The sequence below is a fragment of the Carettochelys insculpta genome, chromosome 22 (genome assembly GCF_033958435.1).
Source record: "Carettochelys insculpta isolate YL-2023 chromosome 22, ASM3395843v1, whole genome shotgun sequence".
In the NCBI taxonomy this organism is placed as follows: domain Eukaryota; kingdom Metazoa; phylum Chordata; order Testudines; family Carettochelyidae; genus Carettochelys; species Carettochelys insculpta.
This window is the reverse complement of record NC_134158.1, coordinates 5914208-5935880: the sequence shown is the minus strand read 5'-3', so window position 1 is coordinate 5935880 and position 21673 is coordinate 5914208. Positions and strand designations below refer to the sequence as shown.

General features: G+C 51.7%; 1 protein-coding gene across 1 annotated transcript; it reads right to left on the bottom strand.

Annotated features, from left to right (window-relative positions):
• Window positions 1-832: 832 nt before the first annotated feature.
• LOC142024921 (endonuclease domain-containing 1 protein-like) lies at window positions 833-20829 on the bottom strand. Its single transcript, XM_075017268.1, has 2 exons — window positions 20351-20829; window positions 833-4966 (listed from the first exon to the last, which is right to left on the bottom strand). The coding sequence occupies exons 1-2, from the start codon at window positions 20633-20635 to the stop codon at window positions 4280-4282; spliced, it is 972 nt and encodes a 323-aa protein (XP_074873369.1). The 5' UTR covers window positions 20636-20829; the 3' UTR covers window positions 833-4279.
• Between the last annotated feature and the right edge of the window lie 844 nt (window positions 20830-21673).

Genomic DNA, 21673 nt, shown 5'->3' with positions numbered 1-21673 from the left:
CTGTGTGATGCGGTTCTGGGGTCCCCCAAGCTCTGCACCCTGTCTGCAGGCAGGAGAGTCTCTCACTGTGATGGAGTGGGGGATACCTGTGTGTGTGTGTGTGGCTCACAGAGGGTGTGAGGCTCCTGCTGAGGGTAACCCTGACGACCAGGTAACACCTTTGTACTGCAGACAAAGGAGGAGGTGGAGCCTGAGGGGTTTGAATTGGAACTGGGAGTTGGAAGCAGTTAGTCTGGGCTGAGGAAGAGAGAGACAAAGGAGGGGGCAAGGCCCCGGCTCTGGGGGCCCCTCGGGGGCCTCCTCTCCCCAACATGGATGGGACTGGCTGTCTCTGCCGGCTGTACTGACTCCTCTGTACGATGCTGTGTCCTGTCGGCTAATAAACCCGCTGTTCTCCTGCTGAGTGAGAGACTCTCCTGCCTGCGGACGGGTGCAAAGCTTGGAGGACCCCAGAACCACATCACACTCACTCAGCAGGAAAACATCAGGTTTATTAGCCGACAGGATACAGCATCGTACAGAGGAATCAGTACAGCAGGCAGAGACAGCCAGTCCAATCCATGTTGGGGAGAGGAGGCCCCGAGGGGGCCCCAGAGCTGGGGCCTGGCCCTGTCCTTTGTCTCTCTCTCCCAGCCCAGACTAACTGCTTCCAACTCCCAGTTCCAATTCAAACCCCTCAGGCTCCACCTCCTCCTTTGTCTGCAGTACAAAGGTGTTACCTGGTCGTCAGGGTTACCCTCAGCAGGAGCCCCACACCCTCTGTGAGCCACTCACACACACACACAGGTATCCCCCACTCCATCACACTCTGCACCATGGCGGTTCACAGAGATGGATGACAGTTATCATCCCGCCTGCATAAATAGGAGGCTGCCGGGCTGTGTTTGCAGCTGGGCATGGACCGGCAGCTGCCTGGAAAGGTGCGGAATTGAAAAATCCCACCTGACCTGGGTCATATTGACTCTGGACAAATGGCCAACCTGTCAGAGGAAATGGGTGAGGAATGTATCACCCCTTGAGCGGTGTGACCGGCCTGTGCAGGGCACAATTTCATTAGGGCCGGTCTCCCAGAAATTGGGGAGTGTTTCCAAACTTGGACATCCCCTTCCCATGGGCCATCACTGAGAAGAGGAACCTGTCTGCCTTCCTTGCTATGGCAGATCTCTGTGACACGCTGGTCACTGCTTCCACAAGACCATGACACGTCTGTACAAAGCCTGGTGAGGTGTCATCTGGAAACTCATATTTCACTGATCATTGTGGTCCTGGTAAAATGTGTGTGGCTACATTGCACAGAAAACTATAAGCCCTCCCTGTCGGATGCTACTCTTCCCATTGTGGGGAAGCAGCTCAACCAGTTCCTCAGAGACAAAGGGAAACTGACGTCTCAGCCAGGTGCCAACAGGCTCAGGTGCGGCAGTGGCTGTTCTTGGGCAGGACAAAGCGGGTGAGCAAGAAATGTACAGTGTAGCTGGAAGTCCCTGTGTGAACAGACTGGCTGCCCCATGCAGCACTGTCCGGAGGGCTGGGCAAGCGGGTGCTCGCCCCAGGCACAGCATAATTGGGACAGCTCTGGTAAGTTGCAAAGCCCACCCCGGCTCTCTCTGGATTGGCTGTGCTGGCCCCTGGCCTGGGCGAGCAGCCTCCGGGCGCTCAAGGGTTAATCTCCTCTCCCACGCTGGAGGGCTCTGCCCCTGCTCTGGGAAGGGGTGGGAACTGGGCTGCTCCATACATCCAGGGCTGGGCTTCCCAGTCCCATGCTGCGGCTGCCTGTGTGTGCATGGGGCCGAGCCCAGCCCTTTGACAGTTCGGTGCCTGCTCTTAAAGGGGAAATGAGACCTCGGGAGTGTTTTAAAAGCTCATTATTGAAAACATGCAGAATCCTTATTTTAACTCGTGATAGCTCCTCCCGTCTTCTTCTGGTTCACTTCCAGTGAGGTTCAGCCAAGCGGGGGACTTTCTCCTGAGGCTGGAACCAGCCCCTGGGACAGCCCTGGCCTCAGCTCCTGAGCGAGAGCCTGCAGGGGATGAGACAGAGCTGGGGGGCAGCAGGGAAGTGACTGCACACACCACACTCACCCCATCTCTGCTCCCAGGCATCTGCAAGCCCCAGAGCTGCTGCCCTGACAGCCTCAGGCTCATCCCCTGTTAGCAGCGACAGCTGTTAGTGGGCAGGGAATGCCCCCAGGAGTGGCAGGGCAGTAACCAGCTCTTCCATGCAGAAGATGGGCAGGAGAGACTGAATGGAAGAGCAGGAGCAATCAGTGGGGCAGGGGGGTCGCAGCCCTGCCCAGCCCCATTCCCCCTGGTAGTGATTATCCTGGGACAAGATGAGGATCAGGGAAAGGAAAAGCCAGTTCCTACCACTGCCTGGTCCCTGGGCAGCTGGGAGAATGAGGTGCCTTTTGGGGATAGTGTCGGGGGACCCCAAAGCAGCTGCTTTCATTCTGCTCCCTTCTAATGCTGGCCTCAGGGCTTTTGTCTCTGGGAAGATTTAAAAGTGTTGGGTGAATTTAGCCCTGGTGGGGAAGGACAGGGAGTGTCTGTCTGCAGAGGAAGAGCCGTGGGGAATCAGGTGCGAAATGGACTAAGGCTGAGATGGGAACCCTTTTTGGGTCAGGGGCTCTGACCCACAGAATGAAATATCCCAAAGAATAGATGTCAGTGATGTAACTGATGAGTTTGCCACGCTAAAGGCAGGCAAAGTAACTGTATAATGATGACTAGACTTATTAGAAGTTTTAGGAATATTTTATCATTTATTACATGTTCCTTTATTGGCATTATTGTTTGTTAAGAATCACATTTTATTTGTTGTTATTTTTTAAATTATCTGTGTCAAATATGTTCCTAATAGAGTATTACTGAAAATAGATTTGTTATATTACTTTACTAATAAATAAAGTTTTTTTTGAAGTAAAGATAAATAAGAATTAGTAAACTAGAGACAATATTTTTAATTTGGAGGAAATGGCACATAAATAATATTTCTCCCAGGCACAAAAGTAGCTGGTTACGGCTCTGGCCACCTGAATCCCAGGTGAGGATGATTCTCAGAGAGGGGGAAAAGTTAAAACTGAGGAACAGGGGACAGAAAACACCTTTCTACTCCCTGCTGCACTCACAGCATTGACAACACGTGGTGAAAGACAAACAAAGCAGAAGTGAATGGGCACAGCTCTGCTAAGGTGCAAAGCTCCTCCCTGCCTTCTTCCAGATTGTCTGTGCTGACACCTGGCCTGGCTCCTGGCTAAGGGCTCCGGCGAGGCAGGTGTGAGCCCGTGGTGGGAACCTTCCGGTTCACTTACATTGTTAAGATCACTGTTAGCTTGCTCATTATTTGTGAGCACATCAAAATCTTTTTTCTGTAGTTACTGAACTTGTATTATGAATATGTCCCCCTGTAAAAACACCTGAAAGTACCTGACACTGGACCAGGGCACTAGCAATGGGTGAAAGGAGAACCCCAGCATCGAGCTGACCCAGAGCATCATGGTGGGGTTGTGGTTCTTCAGCTGCCCAATCTTCATTCAACCCACCAAAGCCGACACAGCACTGCAACGCTCAGGGTGCTATTTGCAATCAGAACCTTTTTATTTTCAAGCAGTTTATATTTGCCAAGCTCAGCAAGGCAGAATTTTCCATTGTGGGATCTGGAGCAGTATCATGAAAAGTTCGAACACAACAGTGATGTCAATGATCACAATACGATGTTATATTAATCAGTATTATGTAAATCCCCATCACCGCAGTTGTCTAGTGCCTGCCATCCCAGCAGCCCTAAACACTTCCCAGAGGTGGGCAAATAGCCCCATGTCACAGACATTGGCACAGAGCAGTAGGGTGCAGATGGAGCTGAATCCCTGTGGCACAGACTCTGGTGCAGCTGGCAGCGATGCAGGACCACACGGAGCCTGTTTCACAACCGCACTTCCCTGGTGGTTCCTTTGACTTCTGCAAAATTGAGGGTTCATCCTAGCGACACTGAGCTCCTGCCCTGAGTGTGGCCCAGAGTTGGGTTGGATCTGTTGCAGACAGCCCGAGCTGACACTCAGCACATCAATGGGGCTTCAGCTGTGCCAAAATAGGGCAGGATCAAGGGCTGATTTAACAAGCCGGTCGGACAAGCAGCAGGTGGGAAGAGGGGATAGGGAAGGGCAGGCCAGTGCTGACAAGCTCATGCAGTTACACAGTGATCAGTGGTGTCAATTGAAGGAGTTATTGGGATTCCTGTCTATGCTGAATTCCATCCCCGCTACCTTGCAAACGACAGCCTCATCTACTGATACTTTTTCCTTTTTGGATCTTGTTCAGTCCAGTCTGGAGTGGGATCGTCTAATAACTCTTTGGTGATTTCTGATAAAACATCTTTTGACAATCTACTGTTTTCATTACAATCATCTTTAAAAAGCTGGATGGACGGAGCCTTATACAGCTCCCTTAGCCTCTGGTTCAGCTCTGTGATATTCAGAGACTCCAGGATTTTGCCTGGCGTGTTCACCCCCAGGAAGGCAAAGGAGAATTTTTTGTTATTGGTTGAATGTTCACAACAAACAGCTGTCCAGACATGGCTGGGAACCACCACCCTACTTGCATCCTGCACCTTTCCCCTTCTCTGATCATTCTTCTCAATGGGGATTTTATACTGCCTGGTGTTAGGCACCACTCCCGTCACTAGGAAGGCTTTCCCCTGTTGTTCAGTGCAGTTCTTTGTTAACTGGTTCTTGAGATTTCTTTCCAGCTCAGACCATCTGTCCCTATTGAAGCAGGGATCCATGGGGGCCGCGTTGGTGAGGGTGTAAGTAGCATTTTGACCCTCATTGCATTGGAAGGAGCTTGGGTTCAGGTGTCCCCGGTCGTAGCCTGTTTTTTCATAATCTGCATGGGTGGCTTGGTTGTTTTTCAGGGCAGTTTTGTTTCTCACATCTCTTTCCATTTTCATTTCTTTTTCCTGTTCACCAGACAGCTGGGGATAGAGAAGAGCAGAGTCCTTCACATTCAGCTCATATCATAACATCCATGACATACTCAGAGCAGCAGAAACTCAAGGGCAAAACCACACCCTGTCCCTCTCTTAACTCTGTATTTTCATTGCCCATTTTTGACTCCCTCTCCTGTCCTACTGTGTGTGATTTGCAGTGTCCAGCAAATAGTTTAATGTGCTGCCCACTTCTCCCAGCATCCCAGGACAGCTTGTGTGTCTCCTGGCCTGGATCTCAGTGTTGGGACACTTGCACAAACAGGGCTATGGTTAGACTAAAGCCCTTGTAACTGCAGTGCTCTGTGGTGCACCCTATTGACACTGCATCCCCAGAGAGGAGGAAAGGGTTGCTGGTGCCTCTATGGGAGGAGTTAGGGTCGTTTGGGTTCCTGAATGATGGATTTCCAGAGTTTTTCATGTGCGGGTTTCTCTTCCAGTAAGTGTAAGGAATGTGCCAGTGGGAGCTCAATATTGCTGAAGGAGTTGGAGAATGTGCCCTTTAGGGAATATTTGCATGAAAATGCAAAGCTGGGCATATGTAATACCTTATAGACAAAGCCTCATGGGAGCGGGCAAAGCAGCAAAGTTTCATCTATTGTAAACAACATGGTGTTGTAAAGTCACAATTTGGGTTATCACCAAGTGTAAAGAATTGTGGTGTCTCACCAATGCTTGAAGTAGTTGTGGGGGTACAGGGCAGTCATCACTGCTCTGTAAGATACGGATCACACAGAGCTCCCCTCCATCTGAGCATTGTACGGTAAGGGCGGGTGGGGGGAGGATAGCGGTTGAATCAGCTGGCTGGGAGCCTTTTGGTCATACAGCTGTAAGACTGGATTGACTAGTCTGTCCATGTTCTTTACTTCTTCCCCATGAAACCTACCCTATAACAGATGAGCAGCTGGCAGAGTACAGCAGAGGAGGTGGCTGGCCGGAGTGACTGGCTGGTGGGGCAGCTGGCAGGAACAAGCAGTGCACCAGACCCACGTAAAGGGGGCATTGCCTCAGGTCCAGTGAGGGATGCATCAGGGTGATGTGTCAGGGCCTGCAGGGACTGGACCGAGTTGGAAGTGGGGCATTTGAAAGGCGGGTATGAAGAAAGTTTGGGTGTGTGGGTTGGCTGGTTACAGTATTGGACTGGTGAGCCTGAGAGGCCAAGGTCATTGCTCAATGCATTTGAGCTGGGACAGTTACTTGGGGGTTGGTTATGAACTCTGGGGGTGGGATTTTCCGAAGCTTATGACATGTGACTTCTCTGCCTCTTTCATTAAAAGTGTCTTTTCTACACTCAAACTGTGCATGCGAGTGGGGAATCGTTCCCTCGCCCAGGCACCCGGGGGGTGAATTTCCCAGGCTACTGGGTGGGGTCTCAAGCTGGTTTTGTGTGAGATGGATGAAGAGGAACCCCAGATATTGAACCCAGCCCTGTTCCTGCCGACTCCTTCCAGCAGAAGGATTACAGAGGTCATTTACACCACACAGGTTTTGGTGGCATGGCTGTTTTGCTAAAAGTCTGGCAGCGTGAGTGCTGTTTGTCAGCACTTATGTTTCAAAATACTTCAATCCCCTTCCCATGGGGTTTGCTTTGTCGACAGGTTCCCAGTCCTGCCACCCACACCTGCCACTTGCCCCAGCAAAACTTTTGTCTTCGTGGGGAGACGGGCATATTAAGCACCTGTGAATGATGCAACTTTTGTTATTCAGGTGCAGAGTAGGCAGAGTCATAGTCACAACCAGGAAGGCAGAGGAAATAAGTTCAATTGGGTGGAAAACCAGGTCACATGCCCCGTTTTGTAGCTGTGCATTTTGCATTTGTCTTTTTTAAATTTCACCTTATTGATTTCAGACCAGTTCTCCACTTTGTTAAGTCAGTTTTAGGGTTGCCAAGAAATCAAAAAAAGATGTGATTAATCACGCTGCTAAACAATAATAAAAATACCATCTACCCCTGAGCCCTGGTGGGAAGTACGTGGGGTTTGGGGTGGGGAAGAGGGTCTGTTTGCACAGAGATGCAGGATTTGGCCATGTGGGTGTCTCAGGAGAAGGTTGTATCTCCTGGCAGTGCAGAGCAGAGCAGAGCTTCGCCAACCACTGGGGAAGAGAAAGAGCCCCTCCCCCAACCAGGGAACTGCCCCTCCCCCAACCAGGGAACTGCCCCCAGAACCCTCCATCGACCCCTGCAGACGATCTCCAGAGCAGCACCAAGATCTATTTCTGCACCACGGAACTTTCAGCCAGATGGACCCCAATAGCGACCACGGTCACCTGCCCGGACGGCTTTGCCCTCAGCCTCGCTCCTGGCAATCAAAGGGCCACGTGGCAGGAGGGAATTAGGAGAAGGGGGAATCCAAGGGACACGTGTCCGGAGGTTAGCGGCACTCAGGAGTGGAGAAGGAAAGACAGAGAGGCTGACTGTAAGGAGACTGTTGGCCCCTCTCTAATTCTCCGTGGGGGGTTTGGTTGGCTAGCGCCCAGGACTGAAAGGGGCAGGGTCCATGAGAAACCAGGGCCCTGAGACGGACAGTCCCCAGGGACAATGGGAAGAGGCCACACTCCAGGTCAGCCAGATTGACGGGTTGGACAGGCCAACAGGGGGGATCAGGAGGCCAGGGCCCATCCTCCCTGTGAGCTGGGTTTTGGCTGGGTCTCTGGAAAGAGCAGCAAGGGGCGCAGATGTGCTGGGAGACAGACCTGCAGTGACAGAGGCAGGGACGCACACAGCCCAAAGAGCGCGGCTCCTGTGCTAAGAAGCAGACCCGCAGAGACCAGGGAGCCAATGGGATCAGAGAAGCGATGCAAGGAGCAGGAGGCTGGCAAAGCAACCTAGTCTGCAGCTGGGTGTGGTGAGCAGATGGGACCACAAAAGCCAGGGAGAGGCTCTGGGCAGGGAGGCACACAGCTGCGAGGCCTTGCAGCCAGACTTGGGGTGGGATTGATGCTCCGACTGGGAGAGGGGCCCTGTCACTTAGAGCCTGAAGTGCTGCAGTCACTGCCTGAGTAAACGTGTTCAACCTGCAGCCACACCCCTGCAGCACCGCTCGGGCGGGAGAGAGCCTGGGGCTTACGAGGAACAGGCTGTGAACTGCGCTTGCACGCTCATTTTTCCTTATTCTGTTCTTTTCAGTCGGCTGCTGTGTAATAAACTGTATTCACTGTGAACTAAGAGGGGATCAGTGGCTCAGGAAAGCATCCAGTGTGCAGAGAGCATCCTAGCATGGGGACACCCCAGCCCCTGCCCTAAGTGACTACAAGGTTGGGAGTTCAGCCCCAGGAAACCTGGGCCCAACCGTGTTGGGATTTCAAGGACCCTGGTGCTCGGAGGAGTGGAAGGGGGAGCCCTGAGTGGAAGGGGAGCCCTCAGGGGCAGGGAGGCCATTGGGTAAAGGGAGTGGGAGCGAGGACTCAGATCCTGTCGCTGGCTCACGTCACCAGGGTATTATCGAAGGCAGGAAAGTTCTCCACAATAGTGGGACCGTTCCCCTGGTTCCATGAGCACTGGAAAGTGAGGTGCTCTTCCCCCCCCCCCGGGAAATCATGTGAACAGGGACCTGGCTTACATGCAGCAAGGCAGGGAGGGAAAGCCAGAGCACTTAGGAGTGTAGGAAAGTAGCTGCCTGTGTGCGAGAGGAAAGAGAGGGAGAGAGAGTACGTAAGCTCCATTTGCAGTGCAGCAAGCCAGGGAGCTGCCAATCCCATGTGTTAGGGTGTCTGGTCTCCACATGTCTATGCCGGCTAACAGGGACCGCACGGGTCCCCTCTGGTGAAAGGACAAACACCTTGAGTGGGAGCCTCCTGAGAAAACTGTAGAGCAGCCAAACGAATTGGTAAAGGGGCCCATGAGCACTTCCTGGCACCTGTACATTTTCTTGCGTTCAGTGGAGCGGGGCACCTGTTTCCCCCACTTTGGAATTATTCTGCCTGCGAGTAGCAAGGACGCCTTTCCCTGCGCTCGTGTGCCCTGCTGACAGGTACCTCCGCTCTCCCCTGGGGAAGGAGCCGCTCAGGGAGCTGTTTTCTGCCCCCAGTGAAAATGCAGCAAACAGGAAACTGCAGAGAGCCACACGCTTTGGGACGTAGGGGGAAGCCAGCCCACAATTCAGCTATGGCCAGGGCTGGCCCCCCAACCTTGGAAACCAGGGGCTCTTTAGAGGCTCTTGTTAGCATGATGCAGGTACCAGGATGAAGGGGGCCAGCTCGCAATGCAGATATGTCCAGGGCCGGCACCCCAAACCTTGAGAGCCAGGGGACTATGAGGCTTCCACTACCATGGAGAAGGTTTCAGTCTCGAGGGGGGCTAGCCCATAATTCAGCATTGGCCAGGGCTGACCCCCCAAGCTCAGTGCCGTACCTAGCTAATTTGGTGCCTGAAGCAAGAATATAAAAATATGCCCCCCATCTATTCATAGCAGTTATTGCACATGTAGTACATGGAGGCACTGAGACCGCATCTGGGGTGAGTGAGGTCTCCACTCTACACCCACGGCTGAGAGCCAGCTGGAATTTAGTTCATGTGGTAGGGTGCAGGGCTTTATACCCTACAGTCACAGGTTCTATTCCTGGGGCCAGCAACCGAGGTCTGTTCTCATTACACATAGATAAAGAGAAAATACACAAATGAGGGTGTTTATTATCATTAGGAACTCCACATAAACAACTAATACTTATATCTTAATACATATAATTAAGGAGTTTATTCAGCAAATATGTCCAACTGATGAAGAGTCAAATTGTATAGGATAAGAATTAAAACACATAAATCATGGCCGTATTGTGCTGTTGAGTGGCCCTTTGTAATAAAAGGGACTCTGGTTGGTGGGTTTTTTTTTAAAATTAAGTGGAGACTTCTGTTATTATGGTCATTTTTTGTAATTTTGCAGCAGAGCACCCGTGTGCCTTCGGGCGGTAACAGTTAAAACTATTTGGTTTGACTGCAGACGTTTCGGTATTGAATGGAGTAACGTCATCACTGCCTAGTAACAGCTCTTCAAACTGTTGTTTATTGTTGGGGAAAAACTTCTTTCATGGTTAAGAGAATTTTTCACACCAACCAGGCCTCACTCTGTAACGGAAGCTAGAAGGTCATCTGCACTTCTTTGAAACCCCTATCTTGTTACCTAGAGATGGTTTATCCTGTAGGCACCTCTGTCTGGGTTATTATGTACCTTTGTAGTGTAAACTAACCTCAAGCACAGCTGGTTTTTACAGAAACATCTCAGGGTAATTCTGCTGAGACTTTCATATGTTAAAGAAAACAGTTAAGGACTAAGCTGTTTGCATTTTAAACAAACTGTATAAAAGGCCATCAAAACAAAAAGCAGTCAAGTAGCTCACCTAATAAACCATTTTGCTAGTCTTTAAAGTGCTACTTGACTGCTTTTTGTTTTGATAGTGTATAGACTAGCACGGCTTCCTCTCTGTTACTGAATAAAAGGCCCTTGAAGCTGTTTCTCGGGGCTCTCACTTCTCTGGAAGCTGGCAGCCTGCATAGAATCATAGAACACTAGGACCGGAAGGGGCCTCGAGAGGCCATCGAGTCCAGTCCCCTGCCCCGACGGCAGGACCGACCACTATCTACACCATCCCTGATAGACATCTATCTAATCTGTTCTTAAATATCTCCAGCGAGGGAGATTCCACAACCTCCCTTGGCAACTTATTCCAGTACTTGACCACCCTGACAGTTAGGAACTTTTTCCTAATGTCCAACCTAAACTTCCCTTGCTGCAGCTTAAGTCCATTGTCTCTTGTTCTATCCTCAGAGGCCAAGAAGAACAAGTTTTCTCCCTCCTCCTTATGAGACCCTTTAAGATATCTGAAAACCGCTGTCATGTCCCCCCTCAATCTTCTTTTTTCCAAGCTAAACAAGCCCAATTCTTTCAGCCTTTCTTCATAAGTCATGTTCTCCAGACCTTTTATCATTCTAGTTGCTCTTCTCTGGACCTTCTCTAATTTCTCCACATCTTTCTTGAATTGGGGTGCCCAGAACTGGACACAATATTCCAGCTGAGGCCTAACCAGCGCAGAGTAGAGCAGTAGAATGATTTCTCGTGTCTTGTTCACCACACACCTGCTAATGCATCCCAGAATCATGTTTGCTTTTTTTGCAACAGCATCACACTGTTGACTCATATTTCACTTGTGATCTACTGGAACCCCTAGGTCCCTTTCTGCTGTACTCCTTCCTAGACAGTCTTTTCCCATTCTGTATGTGTGAAACAGATTATTCCTTCCTAAGTGCAGCACCTTACATTTATCTTTATTAAACTTCATCCTGTTTACTTCAGACCATTTCTCCAATTTATCTAGATCATTCTGAATTATGACCCTATCCTCCAAGGTAGTTGCAACCCCTCCCAGCTTGGTATCATCTGCAAACTTAATAGGCGTACTTTCTATGCCAATATCCAAATCATTAATGAAGATATTGAACAGAACTGGTCCCGAAACAGACCCCTGCGGAACCCCACTTGTTATGCTTTTCCAGCTGGATTGAGCACCATTAACAGCTACTCTCTGGGTGCGATTAGCCAGCCAGTTATGCACCCACCTTATTGCAGCATGATTTAAGTTGGACTTGCCTAGTTTGTCGATAAGAATATTATGCGAGACGGTATCAAATGCTTTACTAAAGTCTAGGTATACCACATCCACTGCTTCTCCCTTATCTACGAGTCTCATTATCGTGTCAAAAAAAGCTATCAGGTTGGTTTGACATGATTTGTGTTTTACAAAACCATGCTGGCTGTTCCCTATCACTTTACTACCTTCCAAGTGCTTGCAGATGACTTCCTTAACTCCCTGCTCCATTACCTTTCCTGGCACAGAAGTTAAGCTGACTGGCCTGTAATTTCCTGGGTTGTTCTTATTCCCCTTTTTGTAGATGGGCACTATATTTGCCCTCTTCCAGTCTTCTGGAATCTCTCCTGTCTCCCATGACTTTCCAAAAATGAGAGCTAACGGCTCAGCTACCTCATCTATCAGCTCCTTGAGGATTCTAGGATGCATTTCATCAGGCCCTGGTGACTTGCAGACATCTAATTTTTCCAAATGGTTTTTAACTTGTTCTTTTTTTATTTCAAAAACTAACTCTACCCCTTTTCCACCAGCATTCACTATGTCAGGCATTCCTTCAGATTTCTCTGTGAAGACCGCAACAAAGAAGTCATTAAGCATCTCTGCCATTTCCAAGTTCCCCGTTACTGCTTCTCCCTCCTCACTGAGCAATGGCCCTACCCTGTCCTTGGTCTTCCTCTTGTTTCTAATATATTTGTAAAAGGCCTTCTTGTTACCCTTTATGCCTGTAGCTAGTTGGAGCTCATTTTGTGCCTTAGCCCTTCTAATTTTACTCCTGCATTCCTGTGTTATTTGCCTATGTTCATTCTTTGTAATTTGTCCCAGTTTCCATTTTTTATATGATTCTTTTTTTAGTTTGAGATCATGCAGGATCTCCTTGTTAAGCCAAGGCGGTCTTTGCCCATATTTACTATCTTTCCTACATAGGGGAATAGCTTGTTTTTGGGCCCTTAATAATGTCTCTTTGAAAAACTGCCAACTCTCCTCAGTTGTTTTTCCCCTCAGTTTTTCCTCCCATGGGATCTTACCTACCAAAATCTGCCTTCCTGAAATCCATCATCTCTATTTTGCTATTTTCTCTCCTACCAGTCCTTAGAATTGTGAATTCTATGCTTTCATGATCACTTTCACGCAAGCAGCCTCCCACCTTCAAATTCTCGACCAAGTCCTCCTTATTTGTCAAAATCAAATCCAGAACAGTTTCTCCCCTGGTGGCTTTTTCAACTTTTTGGAATAAAAAATTGTCTCCAATGCAGTCTAAGAACTTATTGGATAGTCTGTGCCCTGCTGTATTAGTGTCCCAGCATATATCTGGATAGTTAAAGTCCCCCATCACCACCAAATCCTGGGCTCTGGATGATTTTGTTAGTTGCTTAAAAAAAGCATCATCCACCTCTTCCACCTGGTTAGGTGGCCTGTAGTAGACTCCTAACAGGACATCACCCTTGTTTTTTACCCCTCTTAAACTAACCCACAGACTCTCAACACGTCCATCTCCTATGTCCATCTCCACCTCAGTCCAAGTGTGTACATTTTTTATATATAAGGCAACACCTCCCCCCTTTTTTCCCTGTCTATCTTTCCGAACCAGGCTGTAGCCTTCAATACCAACATTCCAATCATGTGTATTATCCCACCAAGTTTCTGTGATGCCAATGATATCATAGTTGTATTTATTTATTAGCACTTCCAGTTCTTCCTGCTTATTACCCATACTTCTTGCATTGGTATATAGGCATCTCAGATATTGATTTGAACTTGCCCCCCAGTTTTTTCCTGGCCCTCTTTTTACTCTGACATTGTTGCCCATGCTCCCTCCTACTTCTGACCCATCTCCCAGGTTTCCATGTTCTCCACTTACCTGTGGGCTTTCCTCCCCTGTCCTCAGCAAACCTAGTTTAAAGCCCTCCTCACCAGGTTAGCAAGTCTGTGTCCGAATATAGTCTTTCCTCTCCTCGAAAGGTGAACGCCACTCTGCCTAGCAGTCTTTCCTGAAATAGCATCCCGTGGTCGAAGAAACCGAAGCCTTCCTGGCGACACCATCCATGCAGCGAGGCATTCACCTCTAGGATGCACCTGTCTCTGCCCGGGCCCCTACCCACAACAGGAAGGATTGAAGAGAATACCACCTGCGCCCCAAACCCCTTCACCCGTGCCCCCAGAGCCCTGTAGTCACTTTTGACCTGCTCAGCATTACACCTCACAGCATCATTAGTGCCCACATGGATGAGAAGCATGGGATAGTAGTCTGAGGGTCAGACAGTCCTCGACAATGCCTCTGTAACATCTCGGATACGGGCCCCAGGCAGGCAGCATACCTCCCGAGCCGAAATGTCAGGGCGACAGATGGGTGCCTCCGTCCCCCTCAAAAGAGAGTCTCCCACCACCACTACTCTGCGTTTCCTTCTTGCATGCATAATAAAGTTTCCTTTTAGATCTAACTCTTGCCTCACTGCTTTGACCTCCAGCCTTGGACCACTGGGGGACACCGTACCCCAGGGGCTTGGGATCCCCGACATTATATAGTCCTTTGTCATAGATCTCATTGGTAATTGGTTCTTAACTAGATACTAGTTAAGAGCTCTTACTAGGCACTGATGAAGTTAAATGGATCCTCCTGGGTTACTTGTTTTTATTTTTATTTTACACCCTCAGTCTGATGTCACTGCTCTAGTTGGCCATTTATATTGGAAGCGCGAAGACACACGGGTGCGCTACAGCAAAATTACACAAAATGAACAGAAGTCTCCACTTAATTAAAAAAACCACCAAACAGAGTCCCTGTTATGGCATATGGCCACTCAACAGCACAGTACAGCCAAACTCAGGCTCCATCTGCCCTGCCACACAGCACAGGTTCTGCCGCCCACCCCATGGGTTAAACCCCCTCAGTCCCACTGCCCCACCGCTTAAACCCCACCTGGGTTTAAACTGCTGTTGTGTTGATGGGACCCCCCCACCCCAGCTGAGTGACAGAGTCCCCCAGGCTCTCCCAGTGCTCTGGTATCAGAGTCCAGATGGCTGCTTCCCCCTCCCCTGTGGACTTTCAGTGGGAGGGGCCGGTCCTGGCGGGGGGGGGGGCGGGGCCGAGTCAGCGTGTCTGTAGCTGTGGCTGGCACATGAGGGTCCCGTCAATGTTTTGTTCCCTGGGTTTGGACCACGAAGTGTTCATAAAGGTGTCTCAGCACAGTGGCGGAGATGCGGCTGGCTCTGGGGTGAGGTGCAGGGTTGGTTAGAGGGAGTGCCTCACAGCAGAGATGCAGCTGGCTCTGGGGTGGAGTGGCAGGCTGCTTAGGTGGAGATCCCTCACCCAGGGCTGAGACACTGTGGGAAGCTGGTTACAGGGTGACCCCTTGCCCAGATCTGAAATGCAGCTGCTGCTGGTATGGAACGCAGGGGGGCTGGTATTTGGGGGCTGGACACGGAGTTGCAACTTCTGTGAGGTGAGGCGCAGGGGCTGGTTAAACAGCATCCCAGAGTAAAATGGACCCTCCACTTTTGAGGGGAGGAGCAAGGCGGGGAGGCTGCAGGCTTTTGGGGTGAATAGGGCTGTGGAGTCAGAGCCGGAGGTTGGGACCACCCCAACTTCTAGGGAGCTTCTCTCCCAAAAGGACCCTTCATGCAGCGCTGAAGGAAGGGTGGGTTTGGGGTGGAATACGGGGCGTGGTTAGACAGGGACCCAGCACTCAGATGCAGCTGGCTCTGGGGCGAGGTGTGGGGAGGGGATTGTTATACAGGGAACCTTCACCTGGCATGGAGATGAGGCTGACTGTGGAATGGGGCAGGGGCTGGTTACAGAGGGGCTCCTCACCTGGCACTAACATGGGGTGAGACAGAGGAGCCCCTCATAGGGACTCCTCACTTGGCTGACTCTGGAGTGGGATGCAGGGACCAGTCACATGGGACCCCTTGCCTGGGATGGAGATGCATCTGGCTCTGGGGTGGGGCACAGGGTCTGGTTATACAGGGACCCCTCACTTGGCACTAACATGGGGTGGGACACAAGGATCTCTCACAGGGACCCCTCGCTTGGCTCTGGGGTGAAGGACCCCAGACACTCCCAACCCCCCTGTGATCCCCAGGCCCCCCCAATCTCCTCATGACCCCAATACCCTGTGTCCTCCAACCCCTCTGAATGACCCCAGCCCCACTGCGATCCCCAAGCCTCCTGTGCCCCCATCCCACTTCTATGATTCCAGACCCCTGCACCTCCCAGGCCCCCAACCTCCCCCAATGACCCCAACCCCCCTGAGCCACCCCGGCCCCCTAATCCCCACCATGATCCTGGATCCCCATCCTCCCTCCAGCCACCCCGGGACCTTGAAGCCCCCTCTGCGATCCCTAACACCCTCTTGTCCCCCAGCCCCATCTGTCCCCGTCCTACCTCGCAGGAGGAGTCCAGCTACACAGAGAGGTCTTTGCTGTCTGTGTCTCTTCCTCAACCTTCTCAGCATAATTGGTTTAGCAACACAAGAGCTGCGTCTACACGTGCACGCTACTTCGAAGTAGCGGCACCAACTTCGAAATAGCGCCCGTCACGTCTACACGCGTCGGGCGCTATTTCGAAGTTAACTTCGACGTTAGGCGGCGAGACGTCGAAGTCGCTAACCTCATAAGGAGATAGGAATAGCGCCCTACTTCGACGTTCAACGTCGAAGTAGGGACCGTGTAGACGATCCGCGTCCCACAACGTCGAAATTGCTGGGTCCTCCATGGCGGCCATCAGCTGGGGGGTTGAGAGACGCTCTCTTTCCAGCCCCTGCGGGGCTCTATGGTCACCGTGGGCAGCAGCCCTTAGCCCAGGGCTTCTGGCTGCTGCTGCAGCAGCTGGGGATCCATGCTGCAGGCACAGGGTCTGCAACCAGTTGTCAGCTCTGTGTATCTTGTGTTGTTTAGTGCAACTTTGTCTGGGAGGGGCCCTTTAAGGGAGCAGCTTGCTGTTGAGTCCGCCCTGTGACCCTGTCTGCAGCTGTGCCTGGCACCCTTATTTCAATGTGTGCTACTTTGACGTGTAGACGTTCCCTCGCTGCGCCTATTTCGATGTTGGGCTGAGCAACGTCGAAGATGAACATCGACGTTGCCGGCCCTGGAGGACGTGTAGACGTTATTCATCGAAATAGCCTATTTCGATGTTGCAACATCGAAATAAGCTATTTCGATGTTGGGTGCACGTGTAGACGTAGCCAAGGTGGGGCAGGGAGGGAAGCACCAGAGGAATGTGCAGCTTAACAAGCTTCTAGTAGCTCTTGACCAGCCACATACAGCAAACCCTCCGGATACCACAGCCAAGTGGCACATGTCTCAGGTTAATGCGACTGCCGCCTCTGACCGGGGCGGTTTCCTGCTCCTGTCTGGGTGGCAGCTGCTCCTGTCAGGGGTGCAGCAGAGAGTCAGGCTGCCGCCCCCACAGGTGTGGTTTCCTGGTCCCTGGAATAGCGGGGAGCTGGGAACTAGGTGGCAGCCTGTCTCCCAGGTCCCCTCCCTTTGCAGAGCTGGGAAACTGAGCAGGGCAGCAGCAACTGGTCAGTTTCCAGGCTCCATGGAGTGGTGGGGACACTGGCTGCTCCTGGTTCCCTGCTCCCCTCCACTGGCTGGAGCCAGGAAACTGACCAAGGCTACTGATGTGCTCAGTTTCCAGGTTCTGCAAGGGGAGGGGAGCTGGAAGCCAGGCCGCTGCCTGAGTCCCAGCTCTTGAGGGACTGGAAAACTGAGCAACTCATGGCTAGTCAGTTTCCCAGGTCCCCTAAAGGGCAGGGAGCTGGGAACCAAGGCAGCCTAGTTCTTGGCTGCCCTGTGCTGGCAGGAACCAGGAAATGGGTCAGCCATGAGCTGGTCAGTTTCCCAGGTCCTGCAGCAGCGGGGAGCTGGGAACCAGGCTGCTGCTGGGTTCCTGTCTCCCTGCTGCTTGCTGGACCCAGGAAACTGACTAGCACATGTCTGGCCAGTTTCCATTGTCTGCAAGCAGCAAGCAGATGGGAACCACTCCTTGGTTCCTGGCTCCCCACCACTCTGGGAGCCAGGAAACTGACCAGCGCTGCTGGGCTGGTCAGTTTCTCAGCTCCTGCAAGCCCAGGGGAGCTGGGGACCAGGCAGAAGCCTTGACTTGCATGAAAATGTGAAAGTTGAGTGTTTACTGTACAGCTCACACAGAGCTGCACACAGCCAGCTTTTAACAATGGCACCACAGGCTTTGAAGTGTGCCCCTGCAGCTGTGGCACCTGAGGCCCTTGCCTCATCCTTGTTACAGCCCTGCCCAAGCCTGTGGAGCCAGGGGACTGTGAGGCTCCCATTAGCATGGAGAAGGCACCAGGCTTGAGGGGGGCCAGCCCACAATTCAGCATTGGCCAGGCCTCGCCAGTGACAGCCATCCAGCCCCTGAATACCTGTGCCCCAGGGGGAGACTTCCCCTGGTGACAGCCAGCCCCCAAATCTTTCCCACCTTTGAAGCCTTCACTGCACAGAACGCACGACATGCTGCTGCCTAGAAGCACAGACCGCACAGTGCAGCAGGCATGTGTTTTTATTGGGTAGCGGGATAGTCACGTGGCGTGGTTGAGCCGGGGATAGACCCCTGACTTCCTGGTGCCTGTAAAGAAGGAAGTGGGGGTTGCCCCAGTACACAAGTGAGCTGCAGGAAAGGGATCAGTGGGGGAGGGGATAGCTCAGTGGCTTGCACATTGGTCTGATAAACCCAGAGTCCTGAGCTCAGTCCTTGAGGAGGCCATTTAGGAACTGGGGCAAATAGCCTTCAGGGATGGTGCTGGCTCCTGCCGAGAGGGCGGGGGACTGGACTCAATGACCTCCCAAAGTCCCTTCCAGCTCTAGGAGATGTGTGTCTCCATTATTAATTTTTTTAAAGAAGTTTTTCAGGCTCTCATACGAGCATGACCTCCCCTCCTCGCACACATGACCCCCCACAGCCAAGCCACCACGTGCTGCACTGGGGCAGGGGATAGCCCACAAGATGAAACGAGTCCCTGGCTCTCCTGACAGCTCCATGCTGGAGCTCTGTAAAGTAGCTATATGCGAACGCCACACTGATCATAAACACATGAATTCTAAAGGCTGGGCTTCCTTCTTCCTACTTCCTGCTCACCTGGGCCATGTCTACACTAGCCCCAAACTTTGAAATGGCCACGCAAATGGCCATTTCGAAGTTTACTAATGAAGCGCTGAAATGCATATTCAGCGCTTCATTAGCATGCGGGCGGCTGCAGCACTTCGAAATTGACGCGCCTCGCCGCCGTGCGGCTCATCCAGCCCATGGGAATAAGGGGACTTCGAAGTAGGCTGGGTCCTTTCGAAAAGGAGCCCCGTTGGGACGAGCTGCGCAGCGGCGAGGCGCGTCAATTTTGAAGTGCCGCGGCCGCCCGCATGCTAATGAAGCGCTGAATATGCATTTCAGCGCTTCATTAGTAAACTTCGAACAAAGTTTGGGGCTAGTGTAGACATAGCCCTGGAGTGATACCGTGGAAGGATGCTTTGAGGGGCATTGGGGGACAGTTTCTGGGGCTAATAAAATTGATTTTAACCCTAGTTAATCTGCACTAGTTTAGCTCAACATTGCAAATTCAATTTTTCAAGTAACTTCATTGGGACGTCAGCAGTACAGAAATCAGCATTACAGCCACTTAGAATCAACTTATTGACTGCTGAGCCATAGACAGAGTTTATAAAATCAGCCACAGAGGCTTAAATTCAACTATCTCCTAGTGTAGACCAGGCCTAAGGAAACAGGAAGGGGAGTTTCAAGGTTCCTGTGGCTTTACAGCTGGGGGAGGGACAGATGTCTGCTTACCTGGGTTCAGAGTCGCAGAGGTGCAGGTTGCTGCATGTGGCTATCACCTAGGTAGTGTGTGATAGCCTGTGTAGACTAAAAGTTTTGTGAACAGCAAGCATGGGTCTTCACTTGCACATCACCAAAAGCACCACGGCTCAGAGCTGTGCACTGCTCATGGAGGTGGCTTTGGGTTTTGCACTGAAATTTATGAGTTCCTTGCAAAAAGTCATTGGCAAGTGAAGATGCTCCCACAGTTGTTGTTTTCAGAAAGGGCATTTTTCTGCTTTAAATGGCAAATGCAGACACACCCTTAGACTGCGCTTTTTAAAATGTTCTGTCATGATTATTTCTGACATTTTATCCCTACCACTTACAATCACTTTAAAATGTTTCCTTCTGTAGCTAATAAACCTGTTTTATTCTGTATCTAAAGGAGTGTGTTCGGCTTGGTGTGCTTGGGAATTATCAGCTCAGGTACAAAAACGTGTACACGCCCTCTCCACTCTGAGGGAGGCATGAACTGGGTAAAACTTACACTGTTCAGGCTCCTGACCAGGGCTAAGCCAGTACAGCTCTGGGGTGTAAGGCTGGGGAGTCAGGGAGAACTGCAGGAGCTGGGAAGCTCAGATATGGGAGACCTGCCTGCGGGGGAGAAAAGAGCCTGAAAGGAGAGCTCTGAACAGGGCAGCTGTCCCACACAAGGCAAGAGGAGTTAATGTCCTGCACTAATCCAGGGGGACCACTCCCTGCAGGGGTCTCTGTGTTCGGCTGGAGGGCACAGAGCAGTGGGCTGGCCCCACACCCAAGCAGAGACACCCTAGTTGCTGAGTCAGTAATGAGGTCCCACAGCCATCACCTCACCTTTCTGCAGCAGGGAGCCCCAGGGCCCTATCCCTAGAGGAGAGGACGTTTCACCCACTCTTGGTGGGCTGTGGTGCTTGGGCACAGCCACCAGCCCCCCCATGTTGTGGCACTTACCTGAGACCCAGAGGGAGTCAGACAGGAGAGATACTGACCTGTGGCTCCACCTTCCATGTTTCTGAGGTTTTTTTGGAGCACTTTCCTGCATGCAGAGTATAAGCTGACCAGACGGGGATCCGGCTTTGCTTGTCGTACAGGGTTGCAAAATGATGTTGGTTTTCATATTTCTGGCAAATCTTAGCCTGCTGTGTGTGGTTAAACCCCTGGGGCTCGGTTCCTCCATAGAAAAATTGCTTGCACGTACTGAAATCGGGGACCACCTCAGCCCGTCCCAGCCCTGCCCAGAGCAAGGCAAAGCCCAACAATGTGAGGGGCCCCATGGCTCATGCAGTGTCAGGGCCAGGCCCTGTGCACCTGCTGCTTATATTGCCCCTCACAGAACCACCTCCACGGCCCAGCTCAGCTGAGTAATCTGTGGGCTCCCTGCCAGGGCCTTCCCAAGAACTGGGCTGGGCCCTGGAGTCATGGCCCTGAGTAGGGGAAATGCAGGTCACCAGGGGGCTGACAGAAGTGCTGGGCCCCTGGACGGGGGGGCGGGGGGCAGCTCTGTGCTCCCAGAGGGGGGGCTGGGGCGAGCCTCCCCCTGGCAGCCATTCAGCACCTCCTGGAGTGCTCTGCCCTGGGCTCCCGCAGTGCTTTAAAGGGCCCAGCACTCCAGCCAGTGCAATGGCCGTAGGAGCAGCAATGGCAGCCGGGAGCCCCGGCGTTTCTTTGCCCTGCGAGCAGGTCTGCAGGCCACGGCGAGTGCCGGGTGCATGTTTGACTTGGGGGACTTTTGTGTCCTCCCCAAAGGGAAACGTTTCCGCTTGGCTGAACCAAAGTGTGTCCAGAACAGCCACTGGGTTTCACAAAGCCGCTGGACGACTCTTTCGCACAGCCCCCATTCCTGGCCAGAGCCAATTAGCCACCAGCAGCTCCACTTCACAGACTGCGTCCCTTGACCTGCGGCTGTCTCTTTCCAGGAGAAAAGATTCTGCATGAAAAATTTGCCCAGCACAACCCTCCAGGCACTGAGGGCAGTGCAGGGGGAGCAGCTCAGTCCCTCTCTGCAGCTGCCTGCTCCTGCCGTGGTGGATGGACCCGTCTTTGCACCCAGAGTGGATGACTTTCTGGAAGATGCTTTAGTTTGAGACAAACGAGGCTGCTGTATACCGGAGTGGCTGGGCGACATTCTCTGGCCTGTGCTATACTGGGGACGTACTATAGGAGCCAATGGCACGTTCTGCCCTCAGATATATGAATCTATAAATAAGAATCAGAAGGGTTGCTAACAACCTTGTTATAACCTTGTTATCCCCACCCTTGCTCTGGCTTATTTATACCTGGCCCTGCAGATTTCCAAGACCAGCATCTGATGA

What these genes read in the sequence shown, in the direction of transcription:
- LOC142024921 (XM_075017268.1), bottom strand. Translation starts at nt 20,635, where the DNA reads ATGGGGCCCCTCACATTGTTGGGCTTTGCCTTGCTCTGGGCAGGGCTG. An exon ending in CATGGAAGGTGGAGCCACAG is followed by an intron (nt 4,967 to 20,350) that starts GTCAGTATCTCT and finishes CTCTATCCCCAG; the next exon opens with CTGTCTGGTGAACAGGAAAA.